The 21799-nt window shown below is 43.2% G+C and overlaps 1 protein-coding gene across 1 annotated transcript; it reads right to left on the reverse strand.

Moving 5' to 3' along the window:
• Positions 1-5465: 5465 nt before the first annotated feature.
• TCHHL1 (trichohyalin like 1) lies at positions 5466-8535 on the reverse strand. The gene is made up of 2 exons (XM_062190140.1): positions 8404-8535; positions 5466-7949 (listed from the first exon to the last, which is right to left on the reverse strand). The coding sequence occupies exons 1-2, from the start codon at positions 8533-8535 to the stop codon at positions 5466-5468; spliced, it is 2616 nt and encodes an 871-aa protein (XP_062046124.1).
• Between the last annotated feature and the right edge of the window lie 13264 nt (positions 8536-21799).

The raw sequence follows: 21799 nt of genomic DNA on the forward strand, positions 1-21799 counted from the left end.
GGCCTTAGAACTTGGGCCATTCTCTGCTGCTTTCCCAGGCACATTAGCAGGGAGCTGGATCAAAAGTGGAGCAGCTGACTCGGACCGGTGCCCATATGGGAGGCTAGCACTGTAGGCTGGGGTTTTAACCCACCATGCCACAGCACTGGCCCCTGTTTCAGAGTTCTTGCACTGCCAAACCATGTGTGAGAATCCAGAGAAAGAAATGGTACAACGGACAGCCCCATCCACCCATCACACAGTATCTGAAAACCTGATTCTTGAACATTTTGATGATTTCACAATCTTTTAAAAAATTATAGCAAGAGTTGGAGTTTAAAACTGCTGCAGGGTTTCAGATTGCTGATAGAGTAAATACAATCCCCTCATAATTCATCTCATTTCATTTCTCAATCATATAACTCTCTAATAAAATTTTGCTGGGAAAATGCATACTTCTCAGAGAATTCTTTGGATCAGGGTCCAAGAGATCATTTGTTAAGCTTTTTGGTTTCTGAATGATATGTTCAGTTTAACCAGGAATTCCTTATTTCTCATTTCATTATGCAACCCCTGCCCCCTCCTTTGGCTGGCTCAGCTACTCACCCAAACCGCCCACAGGCAGGCAGCTACCTCAAAGAGGTGCCTGGAGCGGTTGGCAGGTCCTGCTAGGTGGTACTGTAGCTCTCCTGGGCATCCATTCCTGCACCGGCACTTTGATGGGAGACTGGACTCCTATGGGAAAATCCTCCCACGCTAGCATAGCTTTTCTCACCATTTGCTTCACTCTTGCCAGCAGCAAGTCTGCGACTCCTGCCCCTAGCAAAGGGATTTTCTATCGAGAAGTCTAGACTGCGTCGAGTGGTCACAGGCCACACTGAAACATTCCTATTCAACCAAAGAGACAAAACTAGGAAATTGCTAGACTGCATCTCACTTGGTACAAAGAAACTTTTCAGTAATCCTTGGTAGTTTCTACAAGTTCTCCCTTTTATACTAACTGCATTTTCTTACTTCACTAAGATTATTGACTTACTGTATATATCTCAAAGTAGCAACTGTAAAACAAATTTTATTTTGAATGTAATCCATTTGGATTATAAAGTTTAATGTTTATTTTTAACAGCTTTACTTATACTAACATATATAACTATATAACTATTTCATTTTAAATAACTTATTTATTATTAATATAAAGAGAACAGATTTTATATAGTTTATAGATTACAAGGACTAAGAACTACTGGATGTATTTTTTTAAAGATTTATTTATTTTATTTGAAAGAGAAAGAAGGAGAGGCAGGGAGAGAGAGAGAGAGCTTCCATCTACTGGTTCATTCCCCAGGTGTTCACAATAGCCAGAGTTGGGCTAATCTGAAGCCAGGAGCTAGGAGCTTCTTCCTGGTCTCCTATGTGGGTACAGGGGCCCAAGGACTTGGGCCATCTTCCTCTGCTTTCCCATGCCATAGCAGAGAGCTGGATTGGAAGTGGAGCAGCCAGGACTCGAACTGGTGCCCATATGGGATGCCGACACTGCAAGTGGTGGCTTTACCCCCTAAGCCACAGTGCCGGCCCCTACTGGATGTATTAAGCTGTACTTTTTTTTTTTTGACAGGCAGAGTGGACAGTGAGAGAGAGAGAGACAGAGAGAAAGGTCTTCCTTTGCCATTGGTTCACCCTCCAATGGCCGCCGCGGCTGGTGCGCTGCAGCCGGCGCACCATGCTGATCCGATGGCAGGAGCCAGGTACTTCTCCTGGTCTCCCGTGGGGTGCAGGGCCCAATCACTTTTGGGCCATCCTCCACTGCACTCCCGGGCCACAGCAGAGAGCTGGCCTGGAAGAGGGGCAACCGGGACAGAATCCAGTGCCCCGACCGGGACTAGAACCCAGTGTGTTGGCGCCGCAAGGCGGAGGATTAGCCCAGTGAGCCACAGTGCCGGCCAAGCTGCACTTATTATAAAGAGAAGTCCTCTGTCTTCTGCTCTGACTCTCCAAATGAACAACATCCAGAAAAATAAAAAATGAATAATGGAGCTCATTGGGACAATCATTGCATCCACAGAATGTCCAATACTTTAAATATTTGGACAGAAGTATATAAAGATTTCTTATCAAAGATCATGAAAAATTCATGAAACTTACATGGGCTTAGCTGAGGTTGTCCTTGTGCCACTTTGAATGTCCAAGGACAGCTCAGTGACTCCCTTAGCTGAACAGAAACCACTCTTCCCCAGCCGTTTACTCCACGATCCAGACCTGGTTCACAGGAAGCCTTACTAGCACTCTGGGAGAGCCTCCAGCACCCAAGCCCTTTACATCAAAGGCAGTGTAGTCCTACTCGTAGGGATTGGCAAAATCACGACACATTTCACAATTTTAATGCGTCTTTCTGTTTATTTGCTTAACTAAGCAATATGCTCTGTCAAAGAACTTTTTCCAAGTCAAAGCAGAAAAGGCCTTAATGTGGACTACAAGAAAAACACCACGCTAATAAAAAAATTGCTAAAGGAAACAAAATTATCCCCGCCCCCATCCTCTTTTCCATTTTGTGGACTCAAGTGGGTTGTTAGTTTGCAGTTACCTTAGCACACAGAATCACAGCCCTACATGGCTGATCTGGACACAGCAGTTCCTTCTAGAGTGGCATCTTCCAGGAAGCCTCACGTGGCCACAGCCTGCAACACAGGGTATTTCTTATGGCTGGGGCAAAGGACAGTTTAATTAAGGTCACTTAAATCTTCATCTTTTACCCGGATGGCTGATCTGCGGATTTCTGGTAGGAATCCAGTAGAGCTGTTTCAAGGTTCACAGCAACACTTAACAGCCGTAACCTCATATCCAGAAGCTGTGATCCTCATGAAATCCACAACGAGGGCAGCAAGCCCGAGAGCGTCAACCAAGGCTCAGTGTTTCCTGCTGCCCACAGGAGTGGCAGTGCACTGCAGCGATGCAAACTGCGTCTCGCTGTGTGTTTCTGGTGGTCCCATGGTGTTTTCCTTGTTGCATAAACCCGGCGCCAGGTGGCCTATGCACACTGCTAGTCTTCTCTGGTTCTGGAGTTTCTGCAACAGGAGGTGCTGGAGTTGTTTTATTCCAGGGACCTGAAGGTTTTTTCTAGATCACTGCCACCATCTCCACCTTCTTCCCAGTTTTTATCTGGGTCTTCTCTCTTTTCTCTATTGTCTTCTTCCTTTTAACTTATTTGGATTGCCTGAACTCTGAAGCCACTGATCCATCTATTTTTGCTCCATTTATTTCCACTCATCTTCACCCTTCCTCATGGCCTTGGTGGTGGCCTCCTGAGCCCATGGTCCCCCTCCTACTCTGCTGCCCACAGGGTGCGTGGCTCTGCTGTTCCCACCTCAGCCCCTGCCATGCTGGGCAGCTCTGTTCCTGCTTCTTGTCCCTGTTGGCGAAGAAGTTGTCCAGCTCGCTGCTAAGTCTCTTCCATGGCCATGGCTGTTAGGCCTGGATCGCAAGTATTTTTGATGCATGTTATTGACTGTCTTTCAGGTTGATTGTACTCATTTACACTACTGTCAGCCAGGCTTGAGGGTTCTTGTTCCCCACACTCTCAACCTTACTGTATAGTTACTACAAGCAAGCAAGCAATCTTCCTTACTAATTTGATAAGTGATGGACAAAAACCCATTTTTGGTTGCATTTCCTTGAAGCCTAGTGAAGATGGCAAAGTTTATCAGCCATCCGTCTGGCTTCTTTTGTGAATTTATTGTTCACAGGCTGTCATTTTTCTGACCTGGATACACATTGCCCAGTTGCATGCCAAGGGCTGGTTAGTTTATGCTCTAGTGTATTTTTCTCTTTTTTGTGAGTTGTTTCTTCTCCCTTGCTCATTTAAAGAAATTTCTTTTCTTTTCTTTCTTTTTTTTATACACAGATATTCATTTGTATTTGAAGGTGGAGGGAAAAGAGCTGAATATGTTGGAGGGGAGGATATACACAGATTTTAGGCTCTAAAAGAGATATAAATTGAAAGAATATTGAGCCTCCAAGGCGGAATGAAATAGGGGATGGGGTATTAGATTCTTTTTGGTTTCAGGAAACATTATACGATAACTATCCCCAGGTTATTACTAAACTCTAAAAACATAATCCTTTCATTATGATTTTCTTTGAGAAAACACAAGTAACTGAGATTGTTTTTGTTTCTGATCAGTGTCTCCAACGCAAGAGAGAATGATAGAAAAATAATGAATCAACAAAGTAAATTGTTCATGAGGTTATTTAATTATCAGTTTTAATTCAATGCCGTCAGCAAACTATATAGGTAAATGCTTAGTAGACTGGATTATTGGCTACAAGAATTTCTTATGGAAACAAGCATACTTTTTTTTTTTCTTTTTTGACAGGCAGAGTTAGACAGTGAGAGAGAGAGAGACAGAGAAAAAGGTCTTCCTTTTCCATTGGTTCACCCCCCAAATGGCTGCTACGGCCTGTGCGTTGTGGCCAGCGCTGCACCAATCCAAAGCCAGGAGCCAGGTGCTTCCTCCCGGTCTCCCATGCGGGTGCAGGGCTCAAGCACCTGGGCCATCCTCCACTGCCTTCCTGGGTCACAGCAGAGAGCTGGACTGGAAGAGGAGCAACCGGGACAGAATTCGGCGCCCCAACCGGGACTACAATCTGGGGTGCTGGCACCGCAGGCGGAGAATTAGCCAAGTGAGCCGTGGCGCCAGCCCAAGCATACTTTATATCTTCTTTCTCTCATATAATTATTCTGATTGCTTATTGAACCAGAGGCTATGAAAAGGTTTTATAAGGAGTAGGGTTTATTGGAATCTGTTGAATGCATAAATGAACAAATGAATCCAAAGAACAGATTCAGCAGCATTTGGATATGAGCAAAGAATCATGCATTTAATCTGGTACTAGAAATTATAATTATTTCTAGGTTATGGTGATATCTGAACTTATTTTGAGGGCTAAAATTTTAGGATGAATTAGAAATCCCTCTAGGATCCCTCTAGGAAATGTCATAAAGCAGAATAATCTGTGTCTATACATTAATATTGATGACTAGAAGATCATATTGCTGTCTCATAATCTCCTACTGCTGCATTTTAAAAAGCCAAGAGAAAAGATGAAGAAATTGTAACCTGCTAAAGATGTGGAAGGTTTATCTTTTTTTTTTTTTCCTGTTTTTAGTGCCAGGTAAATTGAGATAAATTGTTCATGAGTATGTCCATTTTGGCACACAATAGTAGCACCATATGGTGGGATTTTTACCAACTGTATTTTTTTGGTCAGACAATTCTTCGATGGTGGCTTGCCCTGCTGAATACATTATTATTTCTTGGGAAAGAAATGTAAAGGATTTGAAATCTGCCTCTGAGAGTTTTTCTGTGTTGGAATTTCTGCGTGAGTATTGAGGGTGATCAGGAAGGAAGAAATCTGGGGCATGCAAAGACGTATGAAGTCCCTTGTAACTTCTCCGGTGATGAAGATTACCATTCATTGCGCTTTGCTGGTCACTCCCTGTGTGATACCGGTTCCTCTCTCTGCTTATCTTCCAAGGCCTGCAGAGCTGACATCTGCTGTATATAAGCAGGATCTTCATCAGGCAGACATTCCCTGGTGAGCTGTTGTGATGCTTGACTGTGGTTGAAAAAGGCAGGACAGTCTGAGTTCTTATTGGTGAGAAATGCCCTCGGCTGTATCTTCTGGAGCTTTTGGTCCAATGTGTGGGCTGTCTTAGCTTGGTTTTGATGCTCCTCTTGGGTAATGTGTGTTTGTTCCAGTAACTTCTCTTGCACGTACTGGTACAGTGGACTGGAACGGACTGTGGCTGGCTCCCTGGAAGAGAGCTTTTGGTCTGTCTGCATCCTCTGTTTAAGGCCTGGCCGTGACACTGCAGAGGCATAGTCTTTCTTAGCTGGATTTTGTTGGTCATCATGTCCTCCTGCCAGCTGATGGGGACGTCCATCCTCCTCCTCCAATATTGCAGGTCCCTCTGTTTCAAAACGTGTCTTGGGGGAGGCTGAGTTGTACTCATCCAGGCGTTTTAATAGAGCCTCTTGGGTCTCTGATGCACCCCCTTCTTCTTCTCTGGTTCTTGGACCCTGGATCTTTAGTTGTCTTCTACCATCTGCCTTCTCAGGGAGCTGCATTAAGGAACACTGGTCACTGAAGTCTGCATCTAGGGCTCCTGGGATGTCTGTCCTCAGAGACTTTGTGTTTTCACCCCTTTCTGTGGACTCTTGTGTCTCTGAGTGTCCATCAGGCTGCACAGCCGCACCTGGACCTTTGAGCCCCGAGCCTTGACTTCTGCGTTCTCTGGCAGCCTGTTCCTGGCCCTCGGCAAGCTGCACACCTTCTCCTTCTGCTGACAGCACCGCCGCCTCCTGGGCTCTGTTTCTCTCACCTGGTGCTTCCTGCTTCTGAGTGTCTGGGTTATCATTGTGACTTCCTTTCTCAGGCTCTCCATGTGGGTCTTCCTGACCCTGGGACTCCCCTGGCACAGGCAGCCCACCTGTCTCAGAGCTGTGGTCACCTTCCTCTGGAGCCAGACTGTGGGGAGTTCCAGAAGTCCCCTCTTCACCCTGTGTAACCTGTGACTCAGGCTCCTCGTGCCCACAGCCATCATCTGCGGCGGCCGGGTTGGCACGAGTCTCGCTGACTCCACCGTTTTCTGCTCCAGGCTGATGCTCAGGTGGCGCAGACTCTCCTGTTCTTTCTCTTGCTCTGGGGCCCCCTCTAGCTGCAGGGCCATTTTTGCCATTCACAGATTCTTCCTCTGGGCTTTCCTCAGGGTATTTTCCCTCAATTTCAGGGCTATTCTGATTTCTGTCTTCTGAGATCAGATCTTGGGACTCGGAACCTTCCTCAGCATCGTTTTCTTTTGTTGATCCCTGGAGTTCCTGATCCTTTTCATCTTGTGTTTGGGCTTCCAGGGCAGGTGGCTGAGTTTTCCTCTGCCTTGCTGTTCCATGGGACTGAAGACTTCCTCCCTCCTTCCTGTCAGCTCTAATGCCCAGTGTTTCTGAAATGCCATGGACTGGAAGTTTCTGTGTTTCATGCTCCCTTTCGTGTGCTGGTGGTTCTTGGGTCTCAGACGCTTCACCATAACCATCAAGTGCATCAGAGCTCCTGGTCCTGGATGGTGTCCCTTCAGCGGCCTTGCCGGGTTGTTGCATCTCAGACGTTCTGCTCCCATCCTCTGGGTCAGCTGACTTCTGTGTCAGAGAGGGTTTCCTGGCAGCGGTGCGTTCTGGCAGGTCAGCCAGCTCTGCACGGGGTTCAACTCCTTGCAGGGGCAGGCCTTGTGATTTCGAGTATTTCTTAGTACCCTTTTTTGCAGCAGCTTCCTGGTTTTCAGATGGTCTTTGTGTTGTTTCTTGTTGTTGTTTCAAGTTCCGTTCCTCTTCTCCCCGCGGGCCTCTTGTCTTGGTGCCCCTTTGCTCCCTGGCTGGTTTATCTCCTTCCCTGGGAATCTGCCTATTCTGTGCCTCCCTCTTTGTAGGACTGCTAGTCTCTTCTGATTCTGCAAATGACTCACTTGTTTTAAGTTGGGCTCCATTGTCCTCTGTTGCTAGTACCTTTGGAGCTGCTTCCTGATTTTGTTCATCTGCTTCTAGCTGTTGGATTTTCACGTCATTCTGCTCAGAAGTTTCTCCTGGCAGGTTGTGAGTCTTGCTGCCTCCCTGTGGGTCCCCTCTATGGCATCCAACTACCCTACTTTCTTCAGTGCTGAGCTCAGCTGATGATGTCACAACCTTGTCTTGAGTTGGCAGAGTTCCCCCTGTCTGCTGACCATTTCTGGTAGTCACCTGAAGATCCACATTGTGTGGGTTAAGCACCTGTCTTGGTTCTGAATTCAGTAATGATTGCATATCAAAATAACAGAGGTTCAACAAGTTGAATATCACCAGAACAAATTCATCAAAACTAATGGTGTCGGCACTGTCAATACCCAGAAGATTCAAATTCCTCTGCACAGCATGAATGACAGGTGGCTGCATAAAAACACAGAGAGAAATCAGCCAATCAGGTGTCCCGACTGTCTGCGTCTCCCAGGAATCCTCCCTGCTTTTTGACCCTCATTCCTCAGGAGCTAGTGACATTTCCCCAAACAGAAGTGCTCTTTGGCTCTGGATGCCGCTTCTCATCAGAGAGCTATGACTTCCAGGAGCCCTTACAGCACTTGTGATTACATCAGGTGCCTAATAGCTCCTCTCAGGAACTGCTTTGCTGGAGGTCTAGTCCCATCGAGGAAAACCTCATTTCCTCTGCAAGATTCATTAAGCAATTGCACAAAACAGGAATCTGAGGCTGCCAATGCTGTCCAGAAGTCAGAGAATGAATGGTGGTCAAGTATCAAATGGGCAGGGTTCACTTGTACCCATCTTGCTTGGGTGATAGGGAAAGGGCAGATGAGGAAGAATTTCTACAGCTCTGAGAGCACCTCACCTGGATAGAGTCCGCAAGCTCGCCCTGGAGCAGCTGCTCCAGCTCTCTGTGGGTCAGCGTAGCCTTGTCCTCTCTGGCGTACTTGTGGAACGTCTCCATTACACAGAGGACACCTCTCAGGAGCCGAGGCATCTTTGCAAGCTCACAGAGACTGTGTGAGGAAGAACAAACATTGCTCATTTCCTAGGATGGGTCCCTCAGGAAGGGGAGAGCAAGATGGTCCTTTTGTCTGTATCCTAAAACTTTGTATCTGAACTCCAGGGGTTGTTTGGTTCTGCAGCAGACATCATGGTAGGTATTAGAAGAGGCACTTCTCCTGCTCTGAGGTAAACCTTCACATTTGTGTGTTCAGAGAAAGCTTGCTACAAAAAGGAGGGTGAGAAAGAACTTGAGTGTAAGTAGTGAAAGGTACAAATGAAGCGAACAGAGTGGGACCCATCCTGGCAGTCTCATCGGAGATGGTCCACTGGCCTTCCTCTCCCTGTGGCTCTTTCCCACCTCCTCTGCTTAGGAAACTCTAATTTTCAAGGTTAGTAAAGTTTCTAGACAACAGAGAAGGAACACCATGAAAATCAGCTCCTATGTTTGTAGGGAGAAGAAAAATGTTTTAACCAAGAAGACATGGTTTCATGTGAACTCATTGGTAAAATCAAGTCTCCATCCCTCAATCATTACCCATCATTTAAATGACTCTCCATTTTCACTTTGATACAGATATGAGTTCTGTGTCTTGTTAAGCAGTGTTCATGTCTGTATCATCCAAACGGTTTAGAAGTTTTCTAAAAAAAGAAAACGACCGAAGAAGTTCCATAAGCAAGGAAAAGAGTTTGTGTGGCTTGAGCTCCCAGTCTACCGTTACGAACAGGGGCTGGCCTTGAGCCCGTTTCCTCTGAAATCCGCACACAAGCTTGTGCAGAAGCAAAGCAGCAGCCAGGAATAAGTACGCCCAAGCACACGATCTGTGAGACTTACCTGGTTCACGGGTGAGAGCGAGTGCGACGTGGGCAGCGGGCTGTGTGCCGACAGTGTGTGCTGGGACCTTTTATTGAGGGCCTAATTGCACACTTAAGAAGGAGACACCCTCCGGCTCTGATGACCTGACTCCTCACCACCAAACCCAGCCTCCACTCCTTGGCTGTTGGCATGTCTTCTTTTTACTTTCCTCTTCAGGCAGCTTCAGTGAAATCTTGGCTGTAGACTCATCCAAAGGAAGGGAAGGGGGGTCCTGTTCCATTCACTGACCTTTGCAGGTTTTAAGTTTGAGGATTCATCAGAGTGGTGTTGCCTTTTCTTTCCTTTTCACCTAAGGACACAATGACATTGCTGTTTGTCAAATCATAGGGCAGGCGGAGATCTCAGAAGTCATCTGATTCCTACTGCTGCCCGCAGGATGGCCTGTATTTGACCCTACCTTGAAACATGGGTAAGAATCATGTGTTCAGAAATAAAAGCCCCATTTAGTCATGTGATACAGTGGAGCTGCTAGGTGACTCAAGGATTTCAATGCTCTGCTCTCCTTGCCCAGAGGCAGTGTTATAGGGAAAAAAAATCTCTTGCTGGCCATGCAGGACCTTGCTTACCTAAGGTGTGCTATTTTTAAAATGTAATTGATATCGGCTTTTAAAAAACATTTTCGTAATCCAAGGAGCTTAGAAATGGGTGCCTATATTACTGTGTTCTCTCTGTAAAGGAGAAAGGGGGGTATGGAAGCTGTAAGGAAGGAAGTGAGTCTGAGATGATGAACTGGAAAAGTGTTTTTATGATATCTTAGATTTGGGTCTCTCTTAGTAGAGAGTATATAATTAAAATTAAAAAAAATTATGTGAAAGGCACAGTTAGAGAGGGAGAACAGGAGAGAGAGAGACAGAGAGACAGAGAGACACAGAGAGAAAGATCTTCCATCTGCTGGTTCACTCCCCAAATGGCTGCAGTGATTAGGGTTGGGTCAGACTGAAGTCAGGAACCAGGAGCTTCTTTTGGGTCTCCTACGTGGGTGTAGGGGCCTAATCACTTTTTTCATCTTTTGCTGCTTTCCCAGGTGCATTAGCAGGGATCTGAATTGGAAATGGAGTGTCTGGGACTCAAACCAGAGCCCCATAAAGGATGCTGGTGTTGCAGTCAGCAGCTTTACCCACTACACCACAATGCTGGTCCCAAGAGAATATGTAATTTTTAAAAAAGATTTGCTTATTTATTTGAAAGGCAGAGTTACAGGGAGGGAGGGAGAGACAGACAGATCTTCCATCTGCTGGCTCACTCCCCAAATGGTTGTTGAACTGGTACCATATGAGATGCTGGCATTGCAGGCAGATACTTAACTTGCTGTGCCATAGTGCTGTTCCCAAGAATATATAATTAACGGGAATATTAGATTAAGTTGTTTTTCTTATATATTTAAAAAGAGAGAATTATTTTGTTTATTTGAAAGGCAGAGTGATAGAGGGAAAGACAGAAAAAGAAAGGGAGAGAGAGAGAGAGACAGACAGACAGACAGACAGACAAAGAGAGATAGAGAGTCTTTCATCCACTGGTTCATTCTCCCAAACTGTCACAGTGGCCCGGGGCTGGCCAGGTCAAATCCAGGAGCCTGTAACTTCAACCAGGTCTCCCACATGGGTGGCAGTGGTCCAAGTATTTAGGTCATCTTACATTGCTTCTTCAGGCGCATTAACAGAGAACTGGATAGGAAATAACTTGAATTGATGCTCATACAGGATGCTGGTGTCCCAGACAGTGGCTTAAACAGCTGTGCCACAATGCCAGCCCCTAGAGAGTATTTTAAAACGTCCTTGCCTCCTTTTCAAGGGATATAAGAACATGAAAACCAGAGTAAGCAACAAACACCAAGATAATGAAGGGTTGGAGATGGAGATAATTATATGAGAAAATTGAGGCTAAGGAAAGCATTGATTTTTTTTAATGGGATGCAGGCATTTTTTAATAGATTTATTTATTTACTTGAGAGGCAGAGTTACAGACAGAGAGAGGGAGAGACGAAGAGAGAGGTCTTCCATCTGCTGGTTCACTCCCCTAATGGCCACAATGGTAGGAGGTGGGCTGATTTGAAGCCAGGAGCCAGGAGCTTCTTCCGTATCTCCCACACTGGTGCAGGGACCCAAGCACTTGGGCCATCTTCCACTGCTTTCCCATACCATTAGCAGAGAGCTGGATTGGAAGTGGAGCAGCCTAGATGCCAATAGGTGCCCAGATGGGATGCCAGTGCCTCAGGCAGATGCTTAACTTACTACACCACAGCGCCAGCCCTGAAAGCACTGCTATTGAGCAAAAAACCTTGTTCTGAGTTTGCTGATAATCACGGCAAGTATAAAGGAACTGTGTTTTGAGGAGGGTGGGTTCCACGTTGATGTTCCAGGGATGGGGAATATCTGACCCATGGGTTGTACAAGGCCTGTGAAATCTTTTGGTCTGATTTTGCCAAGACAATTGCAGGCAGGACTAGAAATTCAATAAATCTATAACAAGCTAGTTTTAAATTTTACAATATTGTATGGCCCATGAATGATGGTATAAGTATCCAAATGGCCCTTGAGAAAAAATTTTCCCATCCCTGGCTTATACCTATAATTTCTCAACATCATCCTAAAAATGACAAGATGATACCGAGAATTAGGATTGGCATATGAAAGTCATCTGAATTCTGATTAGTTAACATCTCATCAGTGTTAACTATATCTCAAACATTATATCAGGCCCCGAGTGTTTCAAGTTGTGTAAGTTATGTCTCCCTGTCCTGGAGCTCATGGGCCAGTCTCATGAGAAGTGGCTGAAGTAAACTGGGTATGTGCAAAGCTGGACTGGAAAGAGAGACTTAGGAGAGACATAATAACTGTCTTCCAATATTTTCATGGGCGTGGAAGAGAAAGCAACCAATGTTTATTGAACACTTATGACATGTCAGCAGCCTTTCACGGGCTGTCTTAATTCTCACAGCCCCTTTAGGTAGCTATTATCATCTTTTAACAGATAAGGAAGTTAGGGCTCTTAGCTGTTAAGCAAATTGCCCACAGATGTGTACCTACTAAGTGGCAGAGACAGGATACAGAAATGAAATGCCCAAAGAATATATGTCTCTGAGCCCATAGTCCTCATTACTTTGAAGTTCTTTTTCCAATAAATGCCAGAAAAATATAGCTAGAATAAATGATTGAAACTGTGGTGGAATGAGAAGGCCATGCCAAGATGGCCTGGCAATGGAAACTGCCTGGCAACAGGCTGTGATTGGATGGCTTCAAAAACCACATGACAATGGAGCCTGCCTGGCAACAGGCTCTGATTGGATGGCTTCGGAAACTGCCTGGCAACAGGCTGTGATTGGTTAGGGCATAGACCACACCTTGACCAAATTGGCTGCCTTGGCTATATAAGCTGCTGTACCAACTGAAATAAATGAGTGTGCGGGCTGCTCACTTAAGGCCTGCTTTCACCCGACTCCCAGGGTCTGTGTGGTGACTCCATGCCTCTTGCCCCCACCACACTCCTCCTCAACATGAAACTTTCTGAAAAGATAACTTTAGTCCTTATTAAGAACCTTTTAAGAAGTGCAGTTGTTTGAAAATGACACGGGCTGTTCCTAAAGCAATGAGATCCTTTTCACTAGACCTGTTCTAACAGAGGCCAAATCATTGTTCCTTGGCTAGGTTATACAAGGAATTCTGCCATAGGAAGAGGTAAGACAGGAATGGTTTAGAATGGAGAGAAAAGAACTCTTTCAAATGTCTAGGATTTGGGGCCAACACTGTGGCACAGCAAGTAAAGCCACAGTCTGCAGTGCTGGCATCCCATATGGTCGCCAGTTAGAGGGCTGGCTGCTCCACTTCCAATCCAGCTCTCTGCTGTGACCTGGGAAAGCAGTAGAAGATGGCCTAAGTCCTTGGGCCCCTGCACCCACATGGGAGACCTGGAAGAATCTGCTGGCTTCTGATGGGTGCAACTCTACCTTTCAAATAAATAAATAAATAAATATCATTTTACAAGTCCATGATTTTATGTTATAGTCTTATTTAGAAAGTCAAAGTTGGTTCTTGTCTTATCTCTAAACAATGTAGGTGATGGTTCCCTAGCCCTTTAACAGGCAATCCTATTTTTTTCAGTGCTTACTCAAGACAATTTAATTAATGCCCACACTCTGGATGGGTAGTGACTCAGAGGGATGGCAAGGAGGAATGAGATTGCTCTCTAGCTACTTTTAAAAAAGTATCCAGTCTGCTGTACAATAAGCCACAAACAAGTTTACCATTACCAGAAAGAAAACTCCAATTGCCCCTTTTTCTTCCAAAGAGGCCCCTCTAGTGGTCCCTCTGTGATGTTCTATTCTCTCTAATTCTATGTGGAGATGATACAGAATAGAGGGGAGAAAGAATGACAGCGAGAGCAAGAGCATGAACAAGGTATGTGTGGGGGAAGTAGAAAAGATAATATAAATTATTTTTAAAAGCCTATTGTTTTTCAAAGGTCACAACTGAAATACTAAACAAAAGCCTTTTTAAAAAGATTTATTTATTTTGAAAGGCAGAGTTACAGAGAGGCAGAGGCAGAGGGAGAGAGAGAGAGAGAGGTCTTCCATCTGCTGGTTTGCTTGTTTCAGGTCTCCCACATGAGTGCAGGAACCTAAGGACTTGGGCCATCTTCTACTGCTTTCCCAGGCCACAGCAGAGAGCTTGATTGGAAGTGGAGCAGCTGGGACTTGAACCAGAGACCATATGGGATGCTGGCACTGCAGGAAGTGGCTTTACCTGCTATATCACAGCACCGGTCCCTAAACAAAAGCTTTAAAAAAACTCACACAATGGCTACTTTGGAAAAGAATGATTAATAAAACAAATTTTTAATGATTATAATACTGGCAAATTTGGCAAGTAAAAAAATAAGACTTCTGCTTATATTTACATTTTATTATCTTTTTAACATAGAATAATAGAGTTTATTCAAGATGATGGTGGTCTGAGCAAATACATTTTAAATGTCATTTCTAAAATAAAAGTATCAATATATAAAAATAAACTAGAACTATGAGCAGAACTAGAGGAAACTTATAAGGCATGAGGGGTTTCAATAAATCTGTGGAAGATGGCAAGTTGATGGTAGAAGGTTCATGACTGAAATGGATGGAGAAAGGCACAGCCTAGGATGCGTCACGAGGTGTGGCAGAAGCGAAGGTGAAGGCAGATTTGAACCTGGAGTAGTGCTAGACTCAGAATCAGCAGGGTTGATGCAGGTGTGAATGGACAATGGTGTTGTAAACAGGAACAGTCATTGAAGACTGTCCCAGGGGTCATTCTTGCCTCCCTCCTCCACTAAGGCAAAGAGCTTAGACATCTGAACCTTTATTACCCAATTTCCCTAGCGAAATCCCAAATGGCTCTTTCCTAAAGAAACTGAACAAACTTCCTAGAAATGATAAATGTAGGCTCCTTAAGGACAGGACTGGGAGCACCTTATCTTCTATAGTAGGTTCCCTATCAATATTTGTTGACTGAGTAATAGATTAACTGAAAGCTAAGAGTCCTGGTATAGGCACTGATACTTCCGGGAAACCTGCTTCATTATGATGTTTGGGGCTGTGGCTGGTGTCTGCAGCCTCACAGTCATCTGTAAATTAAAACTTTTCCCAACTCTGATATAAATTTCCCATTTAGTGTGAAAATGGATCTATTTATGCAAATCAGGAGAAACCCAGATCTTTTTCTATTTACATAAATGGATAATTAAGACTGTTTAGGTGTATGAATAAGACAACAGCATTAAAGAAAAAAGATAAGCAGAAACTGACCCAGAGGAATTAAAGAAACAGGAGAGAAGTAGAAAATTCTAATATTTTGGATTTTTTGAGAAACCTCCACTCTGCTTTCCTTGATGGCTCTATTAATTTACACACTCGCCAAGGGTATACAAGGGCTCCGTTTCCCCCCCATGCTTGTAAACAGTTGCTATGTCTTTTTGATAACAGCCATTCTAACAGGTATGAGGTGATATCTTACTGTGGTTTTAATGTATATTTCTCTGATGATTAGTAATGTTGAGCATTTTTCATAAACATGTTTGCTATTTGTATGTCTTGTTTTGAGAAATATCTATGAAGTTCCTTTGCACATTTTTTTTTTTTTTACAGGCAGAGTGGACAGTGAGAGAGAGACAGAGAGAAAGGTCTTCCTTTGCCGTTGGTTCACCCTCCAATGGCCGCTGCGGCCGGCGCACCATGCTGATCCGAAGGCAGGAGGCAGGTGCTTCTCCTGGTCTCCCATGGGGTGCAGGGCCCAAGCACTTGGGCCATCCTCCATTGCACTCCCAGGCCATAGCAGAGAGCTAGCCTGGAAGAGGGGCAACCGGGACAGAATCCGGTGCCCCGACCGGGACTAGAACCTGGTGTGCCAGCGCCGCTAGGCAGAGGAATAGCCTATTGAGCCGTGGCGCCGGCCTCCTTTGCACATTTTTAAAATGGGTTATTTGTTCTCTTGTTATTGAGTTGTTTGAGTTCCTAATATATTTTGGATATTAACCCTCAGCCTTCCACTTCTGCGTGTACATACTAAGGAAATGTAATCAGTGTGTCAATGTTCTTCGCAGCATTATTCATAATAGCCAAGACATGTAATCAATGTACCTATCTATAAGTGAATTAATAGAGAAAATATGGTATCTATATACAAGAGAATACTATTCAACCTTTAAAAAGAAGGCAATTCTGTCATTTATGACAACATGGATAAACCTGGAAGACATTAAGCTAAGTGAAATAAGCCAGGCACAGAATCATGAATATTGAATGATCTCATATTTCTTTGGAATCTAAAGAGGTCAAACTCATAGACACAGAGAACAGAATAACACTTATCAGTGAGCAGGGAGGAGAAATGGGGAGATATTGGTCAAGGGTACAGTTTCAATTAGACAGAAGTATTTCTGGAGGTATACTGTACAGTATGGTGACTACAGTTAATAATGAAATATTGCATATTTGAAAATTTCTGAGAGTAAATTTTAAGTGTTCTCGCCACAAAAAAGATAAGTATGTATGTGAGATAATAGATGTGTTAAATAGCTTGATTTAATCAACCAAACAGTGTGTGTGTGTGTGTTCATATATCTTTCAAAGCATCACACTGTACACTATATATGATGTATTTGCCAATTAAAAATAAATAAAAACTGTATTTTATGTATTCCAAAGAGATTAAATGAGACAAGTCAAAAATGCTCTAAAAAGAGGGAATTAGAGAACAAAAAATATTTTTTTAAAGATTTTTTTTTTAAAATTTATTTGAAAGACAGAGTTACAGAGAGAGGTAGAGACAGAGAGAAGGGTCTTCCTTCCATTGGTTCACTCCCTAGATGGCCGCAATGGCTGGAGCTGTGCGATCCGAAGCCAGGAGCCAGGAGCTTCTTCCAGGACTCCTACGTAGGTGCAAGGGCCCAAGGACTTGGGCCATCTTCTACTGCTTTCCCAGGCCAGAGCAGAGAGATGGATTGGAAGTGGAGCAGCCGGGACTAGAACCGGCGCCCATATGGGATGCCAACACCTCAGGCCAGGGCTTTAACCAACTATGCCACAGCCCCGGCCCCCCAAAAATATTTTTTAAATAAAAGTTACTTCTGAAATGGCAAAAATTAGTAATAAAAAACCCAAAGTTAAAAAACTCGTCTACAGGAGCCAGCATTGTGTCATAGCAGGTAAAGCCACAGCCTGTGACATTGGCATCCTATATAGGTGCCAGTTTGTGCCCTGGCTGCTCCATTTCTGATCCAACTCCCTGCTAAAGCACTTGGGGAAACAGAAGATGGCCCAAGTGCTTGGGCCCCTGCCACCCACATGGGAGACCTGGAAGAAGCTTCTGGCTCTTGGCTTCGGACTGGCCGAGGTCCAGCCATTGTGGCCATTTGGGGAGCGAACCAGCAGGTGAAAGATCTCTCTCTCTCTCTTTGTGACTCTGCCTTTCAAATAAATAAGTTAATCTTAAAGAAATATTAAAAATTATGTACAATAGTGTTATCCAATAGAACTTTAGATGTTTGCATTGTCTAATATTGTAACCATTAGATATATGTAGCTATTAAGGATTTGAAATGTGACTAGTGTTAATGAGTCACTAACTTTTAAATTTTGTTAAATATGTATTAATTTAAATTTAAATAGCCACATTGGATTAGTGACAACATTATTAAACAACATAGTTTTAAAAATATAAAGTAAAAAGAGAAAGAATTTTAAGATTGGGGCTGGTGCTGTGGTTTAGCGGGTAAAGCCGCCACCTGCAGTGCTGGCATCCCATATGGTGCTGGTTTGAGTCCAGGCTGCTCCACTTCTGATCCAGCTCTCTGCTATGGCCTGGGAAAACAGCAGAAGATAGCCGTAGTCTTTGGGCTCCTGTTCTCGTGTGGGAAGACCTGGAAGAAGTTCCTGGCTCCAGGCTTCGGATTGGCGCAGCTCTGGCTGTTGCAGCGATCTGGGAAATGAACCAGTGGATGGAAGACCTCTCTTTCTCTCACTCTGTCTCTTATTCTCTCTCTGTGTAACCCTGACTTTCAAGTAAATACATTTTTTTTTAAAAAAGAAATTTAATTTGCGAGATAAAGGATAAAAATATACATTATACATATGTATATATATAGTAATTTAGGAGGTTCTACTTTCAACAAATAGGAAACAGGATGAGTACTGTTGTCATTATTGAGATCAAAGCAAAAAGGAGCCTCATGTTTGTAGTGAGGGGAGGTGACAAGTTCAATTTTACTATAACTTTCTAGAAAGTGAGATCTTGCTGGCAGATGGTTATATAAATTGGAACTCAGATGAGACGCTTGGATTTTGTATATAAATGCAAAATATCAATTTATTAGTAGTAACCAAAGCCATAAAAGTAGGCAAGATTATTCAGGACAAAGAAGAAAAGAAAGATGAGCTTGGCTAAGACAGACCAACATTCAAGGGAAAGATAAAAGAAAAAAGAAAAGAGACCGGAGAGGTAGGAGGAAAACCAGGAATATGCAGTGTCACAAAAGATTGGACAGAACATGTTGCAAGAATGAAGAGGAAATTATCATCAAATATTTCTGAGAAACCAAGTTAAGTGCTGAAAAGTACCTAACGACTGAATAACATCATGACCAATAACAGTCAACAGAATGAGTTGAGGAATGCAAAGAAAATAAGTAGAAACATAAGAAGACAAATCTTTCAAGAATACTAATTATAAAGGGGAGGAGAAAGGTCAGGTGAGATTGTGGGCACAAGGTAGATTTTGTAAAATGGAAGAGACTTGAGTATATATATGTACTGATGGGAAGAAACCAATAAAGACAGGTTCAAGTATATAAAAGGGACAGAATGATCAACATAGAATGTTTCCTGAGGAGGCAAGAGAAAGTAGCATTCACAGAACAAGATTAGAATTAGATGAACCTTTTCCATTGGAACAGAAAGAAAACATGAGTGTAAATAGATGCCAATAAGGTTTTAGTTTGGTAGAAGAACATTTAGGGGTTCTAGTTTGGTGATTTTTATTTTCTTTATGAAGTAAAGAGGCAAGATCATTATCCAGTAGTGGGAAAAGAGGGTGGAGGGAGTCAAATTGTTGGAGATAGTTTAAAATACAGTAACTGTTCGGATTGGCACTGTGGCACAGTGGGTTAAAACTCTGGTCTGCAGTGCTGGCATCCCATATGGGTGCTGGTTCAAGTTCCAGCTGCTCCACTTCTGATCTAGCTCTCTGCTATGGCCTGGGAAAGCAGTAGAATATGTCCCAAGTGCTTGGGTCCCTGACCCATGTGGGAAACCCAGAAGAAGCTCCTGGTTCCTGGCTTCTGGCTTCAGATTGGCACAGCTCTAGCTGTCGTGGCCATTTGGGGAGCGAACCAGTAGATGGAAGACCTCTCTCTGTCTCTACCTCTCTCTGTAACTGTCTTTAAGATAAATAAAAAATTTAAAAAGTACAGTAACTGTTGTAGAACACAGAAGAGAAAACTAACAACAGAAGCTGTATGATCACCAAAAAGTACTGAGCTTCCAGTTGAAGATAAGATCATATATTTCTCATGGCACCAATGTCTTCAGCTATGGGGTTTTCTCCAGCCATGCTCAGTACAGATGTAGAAGACAGAGTTATACCCAACCAAAGGTGAGATTTTTCCAGGCTGATGTGACTGAAAGACAATTCGGGAAAGAGAACTGAGGATGCTAGCAAGTAATGGAACATGAAATTTGCTCCACACTCATGATTAACCCACCTTCCTAACATCTCACCTTACAGGATTCTCCAGAGAAACAGAATCTATAAATAGAACCTATATGTATAAAATGTGTTCTGTCTTAGCTCAGTAGGAAGAGATTTATTTTAAGGAATTGGCTCATACACTAATGAAGGTTGGCAAGTCCAAAATCTGCAGGGTGGGCTAGCAAGCTGAAGACATAGGCAAGAGCTAGTGCTATAATTCAAGTTCTAGGGCCATCTGCTGGGAGAGTTTCCTCTTGCTTAGGGGAGTCAGTCCCAGTATACTTGGTGAAAAAAACACATAATTATCATGACTGAGTACACGTAATGGCAATGTATCATTAGTGAAAGAACAAGGAGCAGAGATGAGTTCATACTTAACTCATACTTATGGCCACTGAATTTTAGTTTGAGTGATTCCAAATGCTAAGACTTCATTATCTCCTCAGAAATGAAAGAATAATTAAATGCATATGGGAAATTCATAAGTCAGGAGGGCAATGATCTTTAGTAGTACTCAAGTGAAAGAAAATGGGGGAGGCTTAGAGTTTTCTTCTGCAATGAACAAACTGGGGATGATAAGAAGGAACTCTAGGGAAGTTTAGGAGACCAGTGGAAGTTAGTTCAGGGATGATTGTTTAGAAAGGAAAAATGTTTTGAAACTGGAACCAGGCCCTTATCACCTTTGTCGTAATTTTTTTTTCTTGTTTTCTGTTAGCTGAAGTTAAAAGTAGAGGAGAGGGATTATTTAAGTTGTTTTCAGAGTTTCAATTGAACAAACTGAATGTCAGAATTAAAATAACTTTTACTCAGTCCTGGGAATAATCTTGGTGATAGCTATTCAAATATCATAGCTTGAAATACCAAACAATGGTGGGCCAGAAAGTTTATGCAGCTTGAATAGGACATACAGAAAAGAGAAGAAAGAGGTTAGATTGGCTTTCTCACTACTGTATGGATATTGCCTGGAACAATATCTGGCAGGAGTTCAATAATACTTGTTGAATGAATTGAATGAATGAACCCCAGGCTTTTGATTCCTTGCTTCATTCTTTCTACTTCCCAAAGAAACTATGGTAGATTTAATTTTTTAAAAAAGTGTCTTTGAACAACCAGGAACTATCTGTTCAATGTCAAAAGATAATCATCACAATAAGATAGGCTTAACTAGCAACACAACCCCTCCTTACCTGGTGTATCCTTGGGCTGGGAGGCTTAAACAAAAGAATTTATTTTCTCAACAGTTCTGGAGTTCAAGATCAAGGTGTCAGTAGGGCTGTTTTCTTCTGAAGACTGTAAGGAAAAGATTTAGTCCAGGCTTCTATCTTGGCTTGTAGTTGGTCATCTTGTCCCTCTGTTTTCACATCATCTTCCCTCTCCTATGTTTGTGTCCAAATTTCTTCATACTATAAGGACACCAGTGAAATTGGGTTAGGACCCAACCTAACAACCTCACTTTAATTACCCTTAAAAATACTGTATCTCCAAAGTGCAACCTGAGTCACTAAATGTTAGGACTTCAACATATGTTTCTTTGGAGGGAACACAATCCAGGCCAGAACACATGGAGACCAGCTGTTCATCATAGCAGCCGCCGATCTATTAATAGAGCTCTCAGTTTATAGTGAAGCAGGTAATTGCCCAACAAACTCAAGGTCCTGCCCATGCAAGTACATTATTCAGGTGAAGCAAGAGATTTGGCTTTCATGTTCTGCCAGCATGCTGAAAGAACAGCCAGAGGGCATTGGTTTTCTGACACTTTTGTTGTTGTTCTATAACATGTCATTGTAACTGTGATTAAACAATACTTTCTTTTTTGGAAACTGTATTTCCCTCATCTTGTAAAGTATTATAAGGAGTTGAAGGGTTTTGGTTGGTTTTACCATAATCATTATTACTGAACCCTAGATTAGCTGATGAAAATATTTCAGTGTTATCCTGAGACTGAGCATTTATAAGGAAGTGTTCAGATGAGCACCCTTTGAGAGGATCCTGAGGGAAAGTTCATGAGACTTCCTAGATTTTCTGTAAAGATCCTTAAGTATACACTTACTTTAGGGAAGAGGTATTTTTGCAGTTCGTAATCATTTGAAAGAAATGAAATCTCAAGACAATTTTGGGAGAGTCTCCGATTCTCTCCTAGGTGGGCATCTATTTTGTGTGTGTGTGTG

This window comes from Lepus europaeus, chromosome 5 (assembly GCF_033115175.1).
Source record: "Lepus europaeus isolate LE1 chromosome 5, mLepTim1.pri, whole genome shotgun sequence".
Lineage (NCBI taxonomy): Eukaryota > Metazoa > Chordata > Mammalia > Lagomorpha > Leporidae > Lepus > Lepus europaeus.